The sequence below is a fragment of the Camelina sativa genome, chromosome 3 (genome assembly GCF_000633955.1).
Source record: "Camelina sativa cultivar DH55 chromosome 3, Cs, whole genome shotgun sequence".
Taxonomy (NCBI): domain Eukaryota; kingdom Viridiplantae; phylum Streptophyta; class Magnoliopsida; order Brassicales; family Brassicaceae; genus Camelina; species Camelina sativa.
In genome coordinates, this window is record NC_025687.1 from 8084360 (window position 1) to 8091579 (window position 7220).

The 7220-nt window shown below is 37.1% G+C and overlaps 2 protein-coding genes across 8 annotated transcripts in view; both read right to left on the reverse strand.

Moving 5' to 3' along the window:
* LOC104775906 (serine/threonine-protein phosphatase 7 long form homolog) lies at positions 824 to 3924 on the reverse strand. 3 transcript variants are annotated; one of them, XM_019243519.1, is made up of 8 exons: positions 3813 to 3924; positions 3635 to 3672; positions 3422 to 3501; positions 2672 to 3319; positions 2412 to 2564; positions 1946 to 2326; positions 1689 to 1852; positions 824 to 1127 (listed from the first exon to the last, which is right to left on the reverse strand). In XM_019243519.1, exons 3-8 carry the CDS (start codon positions 3476 to 3478, stop codon positions 1097 to 1099), a joined length of 1434 nt encoding a protein of 477 aa, XP_019099064.1. In that variant the 5' UTR covers positions 3479 to 3501; positions 3635 to 3672; positions 3813 to 3924; the 3' UTR covers positions 824 to 1096. The 3 variants fall into 3 exon arrangements, with proteins under 3 accessions (XP_019099064.1, XP_010498169.1, XP_010498170.1); XM_010499867.2 differs by lacking the exon at positions 824 to 1127 and having other exon boundaries at positions 1366 to 1852; XM_010499868.2 differs by lacking the exons at positions 824 to 1127; positions 3635 to 3672 and having other exon boundaries at positions 1366 to 1852.
* LOC104775907 overlaps positions 4439 to 7220 on the reverse strand; it is a 9563-nt gene continuing 6781 nt past the window's right edge. For 4 of the 5 annotated variants that reach the window (XM_010499869.2, XM_010499872.2, XM_010499871.2 and 1 more), the window contains 11 exons: positions 6903 to 7170; positions 6722 to 6793; positions 6572 to 6630; positions 6354 to 6492; positions 6098 to 6194; positions 5926 to 5992; positions 5713 to 5811; positions 5490 to 5579; positions 5073 to 5227; positions 4887 to 4988; positions 4439 to 4789 (listed from right to left, as the gene is read on the reverse strand). In XM_010499869.2, the coding sequence (XP_010498171.1) occupies positions 4702 to 4789; positions 4887 to 4988; positions 5073 to 5227; positions 5490 to 5579; positions 5713 to 5811; positions 5926 to 5992; positions 6098 to 6194; positions 6354 to 6492; positions 6572 to 6630; positions 6722 to 6793; positions 6903 to 7149 (1215 nt within the window). In that variant the 5' untranslated portion in view covers positions 7150 to 7170 and the 3' untranslated portion in view covers positions 4439 to 4701. Of the gene's footprint in view, positions 4790 to 4886; positions 4989 to 5068; positions 5228 to 5489; positions 5580 to 5712; positions 5812 to 5925; positions 5993 to 6097; positions 6195 to 6353; positions 6493 to 6571; positions 6631 to 6721; positions 6794 to 6902; positions 7171 to 7220 lie in introns of those variants that run through there. The other variant, XM_019243520.1, reaches the window with a different exon arrangement.

Below are 7220 nucleotides of genomic sequence, written 5' to 3' on the forward strand. Positions count from 1 at the left end.
AGAGAGAGAGAGAGAGAGAGAGAGAGAGAGAGAGAGAGAGCAAATCACTTAGAGTAGTAGTAATGGAGAAAGAAGCAAGAGAATTAAAAACCCATCATAACCCCCTCTCTCTCTCTCTCTTTATCTCTCTCTCTCTCTCTTTCTCTGATGCTCCCCCTCTAATGCTCTCATACCAAACCCCTTCTTTTTTATGTCTCCGGTGATATTAGTTCCGGTTTATTAAAATGGTCCGGCGTGTTTAAAATTCACCTGAGGTTTTAAAAAACCGGCACGAGCAAGGTTTTTCTTTTTTCTATCAAGGTTGTCTCATGTAATGACAAAATTTGACTTTTCCTTCTGGGTTTTTGCTGACTTCATCTTCTCCTCTTTTTCTTCCTTTTGCTTTATTAAATTAATACCGATTTTTACTAAATAATTCACAAAAATTGGAAATGTTCTTACATGTTCTTGTATGCAAAAATCACATAAACCAGCATACGTAGTTTAGGGAAAATTATACTTTTTGTTTGCTAAATACTCAATTAATGCGTGAAGTTGTACTCATCTTTTTTTCTCTTTTTTTTTTTTTTGTAATAAATGGTGGCTAATATAGGAGTACAATGAAATATCCATATTTATCGCATCTCGTTTCCTGAGGAACATCAAACACTCGATATGTGCGAATTAATGACTACTTCAATACAACCCCTGATTAGAACACCTACTTGTTAAATTTTCAGACATGATATTAACGTGTGACAGTATCTTCTCATCTAATGCTCTTGTTTGAGCTGTAACAAAATTAATTGCACATAATAATAATTGCCTCTCAATAATCTGCAGCTGCCATGTAAATCTGTGATAGAATAGAAAGAAACCTTCGAACAGTTTAAATCTCTTGAATATATATGTACCCTCTTTAGTACTCTTTAAGATACCAAACCAACCAAGACCTCTACTTACTTCTAAATGTCAAACAATTAGCATTGTTTTATGAATGCTTGTTAAATAAAGCATAATAAACTTCAAGTGAGGACGGGACTTACACATCTTCTTTCTTTAAGTGATTGCCTGAAGGTAAATGATCAGCCAGAACATACAAAGGATCTTCGTTTTTTCATTCGCTCCAATCCGTTTGCTGTTCCTCCNTCTTTTTTTTTTTTTTTTTTTTTTTTTTTTTTTGTAATAAATGGTGGCTAACATAGGAGTACAATGAAATATCCATATTTATCGCATCTCGTTTCCTGAGGAACATCAAACACTCGCTATGTGCGAATTAATGACTACTCCAATACAACCCCTGATTAGAACACCTACTTGTTAATTTTTCAGACATGATATTAACGTGTGACAGTATCTTCTCATCTAATGCTCTTGTTTGCGCTGTAACGAAATTAATTGCACATATTGATTTCTCTCAATAATCTGCAGCTGCCATGCCAACAGTTTAAACACTTATGACCTCTCTCTCTTGAATATATATGTACCCTCTTCTTTAGTACTCTTTAAGATACCAAACCAAGATTTCTACTTACTTCTAATGTCAAACAACTAGCAATGTTATATAAAATGCTTGTTAAAGCATGATAAACTCAACTGAGGACGGGACTTACACATCTTCTTTCTCTAAGTGAATGTCTGAAGCTAACTAATCAATAGAAGGATCTTCATTTTTTCATTCGCTCCAATCCGTTTGTTGTTGTTCCTCTCTCCGCTTGCGTTTATTTGTTGTTGACGCCTCATACCAATCTCCTACTCTCAAGGCATTGGACATACACATCACTGCTTCTTCAATTGCTTCTCTCTCCTCTGGATGTAGATCCTCTAATGATAACGTTGAGGCCACCTCGTCAAATTGTAGTATAGCAGCTTGCTACAAAAGACCACAGAAATCGTATTAACAAGCAATTTCGAGGTGACTATGCATAAATAACGAAGAAGAAGAAGAAGAAGAAGATGCATTTACCACATTCATTATATCAGCTTCGAGACTTGTATCTCTGTGAAGCTTCGGGACTGTGATGCTATTGAACCACTGCATATATTCACTTTCATCACCGTTTCCTCCTTCATTCTCCACAATGTTTTCCCTTCGTCTCATCCATTCTTCGTCTGCTGTGTTCATATCTTCCACTAAGTCTTCGTCATGGTTTTTCTCGTTTTTTCTCGGAGGAACTTCTCCCGGGATAACTTGGCACAGACCAAACTGCTTCATGCATCGATCTGGAAAGTGCCATTCTACTACTTTTGGACCAATCAATTTTGTTCTGGACCTTCCAAGTAGTAGATTATCTTTAAAACTCTGTGGCACAATGTCAAGATCTCCTTCAAAGGGGCACCAACTAACCTAAAAGAGATTTCAGTGGTAACAAAACATCATAACGGGTTCAAAACAAAGAAATGTATAAGAAAACAATGAATTTAACTCTTACATTTGATGGATCCAGATCATCAAGTGCCTTGCGATACTTAAACAAGTCATTCTTCGATCGACTCTGTTGCCTTCCTTTCCACAAAAGTGCCAGTGGAAATTGCCGGGTGGTTCTCTTTGGCCGATCAATATTCAGATGGAAGTAACTCCAACACTGACAATAGTAACACAACTGGATAAGAACCTCTCAGACATAAATAAATAAGGGAGAAGATGATGCTCTTAAAAGATAAACAGAGAACCAGACAAATGAAAACAAACCTGTAAGAGTGTCAAGCAACCACCAATGATACTCTGAGACCGCTGGGAGGCATTACCAATTTGTCTATATAAGAAAGCAAGCGCTGCAGCACCCCAAGCGTATTCTCCAGCTTTCTCAAAATCCTCAAAGAGAATAAGGTAATCAACAGAGATCTTACTGGGATCCGTAGTTGCAAAAATGGTACTCCCAATAAGGTATATAAGAAAAGCACGACTGTGATACTCAATCTCTTTCGTCGTAGCTCCCTTTGGACACTCTGCAAAATTCTCCTTCAACCATTTCGCAGTGACTCGATTACCACTCAATTCACTTTTAGGTAGTTTCCCCAAAAGTCTGAGGCATACTTGAGAAGGGTCCTCATCTTTTTCTTTAACACCAACCACAGGTTTGCCATCAACAGCAAGACCGAGAATCAACGATACCTCATCGAGAGTGATAGTCATTTCGCCACAAGGGAAGTGAAATGTGTTGGTTTCTCTCCTCCATCTCTCGACGAGGGCAGAGATAAGTGAATTGTTCAAACTAATCGATCCTATAAGCCGAAACCAACCAAAACCAGCTTTGTCCACCAATTCTATCTGCTCCTTATTGAGCTTCCAGTGATGAAGCAATGAGGTCCGTTCCTGGCATCTAAGCACACCTCTCTCCTGTTAAGACAAAGAAAAACAAAACACTTATCCCAAGTTCTTCAATTTAAGACGAAGATAATACAGATGGAGATTGATTTGAAACTGTGATTACTAACTTACCTGTCCGGTCAAAATAGCGGAGGAGACATGCTTATCTTGCTCGTAAAGGACAGGCATGGTCAGCAATTGCGTGGTTTGATCTGATACATAAGTGATAATGGAAATCAAAATTAGGGTTTCTGTGTGAAACGCGATCAATTCGACAGGATGATTCCATCAATGGGTTCCGTTTTATCTAAACAATGCAATAAAACTTTCAAGTTCCTGACCTACCTTAAGACTTTACGAGGCTACAATGACGATGAATCAAACTGAAATTTCAAGGAGCAGTACAATTACGATTAGAAAGGGGAACAATTTAGGGGTTCATCAATCTCTTAACTTTGAAACTGGCACAAATCAGTGGGACGAAGAAACAACAAGTCTATAATCAACAGAAACGAAAGCTTACGATTTGGAAACGAAAACAGAGGAGGGAAGAAGATCGCAGAAGGTTGTGCTTCTCGGAGAAATTTGAGAACAAACGCGGGGCAGAGAGACTGAAGAATTATTCTCTTTTGGTAAAAAAANAAAAAAAAAAAAAAAAAAAAAAAAAAACTCAAAAAGATAAATCATCAGTATATTTTTTTAATATTTTTACTCATGAAATAATCATTAAATATAATTTCTCCACGACCGCGAGCATGTTTTAAACTTTATTAAATTTTCATTTTTGCTCAAAGTTCACTAATTTTTGTTAGATAATAAATTACGTGTTTCTTTTTTAATAATGAAAATTCACATTACTGTTTCAATAAATAACATATTTTAATTGCCCTCTGGGCTCTGGCTAAAGCCTAAAAGTAAAAAACTAAAAACGGAGACCGAACAGGAAGCTGTTGGTCTTGTTGCTGTCTGAAAGAATCGAAACCATCTCCTCTAGATTCTGCTTTACTCCAAGTTAAAAAACCTTGTCTTACCACACCAACTTTCATCACCAAGAACATATATATATATATTGATAAGTCTTAATATATATCAAATTGACCAAAAAATATATATATATATCAAATTGGGTTTAAATTACTATCAATATTGGAATTGGAAAAGAATATTACTTTATTGAAAAAATATACTATTACATTAACATACCAAGATATCTCTCTCATGTAAACTGATCCAAACCCAATTTGACAAGTTTTTTTTCCATCTCACACACAACAGAGATCAGATCATCGAACCCGTAATTTTGCAGGCAGCCATTGGAAACCACTGATTTTTTTGGCTCTATAAGGTTTACACATCTCTACTCTTCGATTGCTCTCGTAAACTTGGTTTGAAGCACTTTGAGCATCTTCAGACTACGAAGCTTCAACGAGAGGAAGTTGATATTCATCTGGTTTCAATGCCAATGCGAAATCAGGAAGTGTCGGTGCTGTCTCCATGATTCTGTTAATCAGAGAGCATTTTTACAGATTAACATCAAAAAAATCCTGAGCTTTATTATATGTTATTGCAAAAGTAAGAAAGGCAGATTTAAACTCACTTTTCATAAGAGTATAGATCACGGTTTATCCTGACTTTACTTGAAGTGTCTTTCGGGATTTTCTCGGTTAGATACTTCATTGTTCCAAAAAGCGGTGGTGTTCTGCAGAACAAATAAATTAGATCTTCAAAACTATCGCTAACCTCTCACCCCAAGAGCTCAGAATAACAGAGAAAGAAAAATTACCTTGAAGTAGGTGAAGAGGCGTTGAATGCTTCGGATGCTTTCTTACTTTCTTTGAAACATTCATCTGCAGCTTGTAAAGCAGCAACTGCCATGCCATGTGATTTCTCTGTGTTTCCTTCATCAAGAATCAAACCGTGATAGTAGTAAGCCGCAGCCTGATCCAAAAGATTCCAGAAGATGAAACGAGACATTAGATAAATGGACCTTAATCGCCTATTCTGGTAAAAGCCTCATGGTTCTCAGAATGTAATGATAGGGATCATATAAGCAAGAACCGAAGTTTTGTGTCTTCTAAAGACAGAGACAAAGACTTTACAAGGAAGGGCCATAGCTCAGGACAATAACTGAAAAGAACCAGACAAGTTTACATATGAAAGGAGTGACAGCGCTAGAAAGAAAGAAAGAATCAAACAATACCTTAGCTTCAACATACTTCCACTTAACAAAGAGTCCATGCTTTTCTCCCCAACCATTTGCTAATGGAAGATTCATTAGATTATCTTGTGCCTGTTTCAGCGCACAACGACAAGGAAAAGGAAGAATTAATGTAAAGTTTCAGATGTTCCCAAGATAAGTGGGGGGGCAGTCAATAGACGATGCCTCAATGACAAAGAAGTTGGATAAGAGTCAGGGAATTTACTTGCTGCCAATATTTCACCATTTCACATGAAAGTCTTCGTTTCACTGCAAGAGTGGCCTTCGAGCTATCAATCGCCATGCCAAGTTGGATATCAACACCCTATAATCAGCAACATGAAAGATGTTAGATCCTAAATGAGAGAAAGAAACCACATGAGCTACAATTATATGCCATGGGATAGCTTAATCATATCCATTAAAAGAGAGGTGCTACCTGGCCAAGTGCCTGCAAGCAAAGGGCCCGTAGAACTCCTTCCCCTAAGTCAACCGGTAAAATTCTCCTGTAAGAAAACGAAAACAAGGACAACGATTGTGCCATTAGAATCAACTAAGAATTATCCAAATGTAGAGTAAAATGACATTGGAACATTTTTTCATCTACAAACCTTTGTTCAGCAGAAAACTGAGGGAGAACATTCTTAACAGCACAATCAAGATATCCAGCTGCTTTTAAGAAGATATCAATCGAAGCTCGTCTGTTTTCTATAACGAAAAAAAAAAACACTGTTCAGTCTGCGGTTCGTAACCATCACATTTCATTTACCACTTAGAAAGGGAAAATCATCAAATGAAAAAAACAGGACAAAACATAACAGAATGTATGTAAATCCCCCTCTAGATAAACTATCAGAGAAGCCTAACCTTCTGATACTTTTGGATGGTTGTGACCATCACTAGAACCTCTAGGGAGAAGCAGTAAATTGGCTTGAGACATTTGTAGCATTGCCATTAGATGCAAAACGGATAAAACTTCATACCAAACGTTTGACATCTCTGTTTCCTGGTTAAAAGTAAACATTGTAAGAGTCTGTTACATTATGATGACACTTGAAGAAAAACTGCTTCGGTAGTAACCGCACCTCTTCCTCATCCTCCTGATTTACCCAATTGAATGGTACTTTAAACTGTATATGGCTACCTGAAGAACATTACAAATACAGCAGGGTCAAGTATAAATCTCTGAAACCAAACAGATCTATTTCTTATAAACACATAACAGTATATATTACCATCTTTACTTAATCCCAAGAGAACAGGTAGATAGTCTACCAAAGCTTGATGGAGATCCGAGAGCGTTGAACCTCCATACCCAAAAAAACAATAGTCATGAAGAGTTCTAAACAGTAAACAGTAGAAAGCAGGCAAAGCTAGAAAACACAAAAAGATGTTCAGAAACATATATATAAATACCATGTTGCGTTTTTCTCCTAGTTCTTGTTATAGTAGGTCCTTCTTGGTTAGCCATCACTACTATACGTGTTCTTAAAGCCGTCAAGCGTTCCACTAGAGCCTTGGGTAATTGATCGCCAATGGACTGCAAAAAATCCACAGCTCTCGGTATCCTTAAACCAGGTACATATACTGAAACCTCACCGATGCTTGTTGGCTTTCTCCTGTTCCCACCAGTTTCTTTCGGCGTTGATGCAAAGCATCCCATTTTTGACAGAGCTTAAGAAATCTACAAACACAACAAAATCTACAAGTGTAAGTGCCAAATTTTGATAAAAG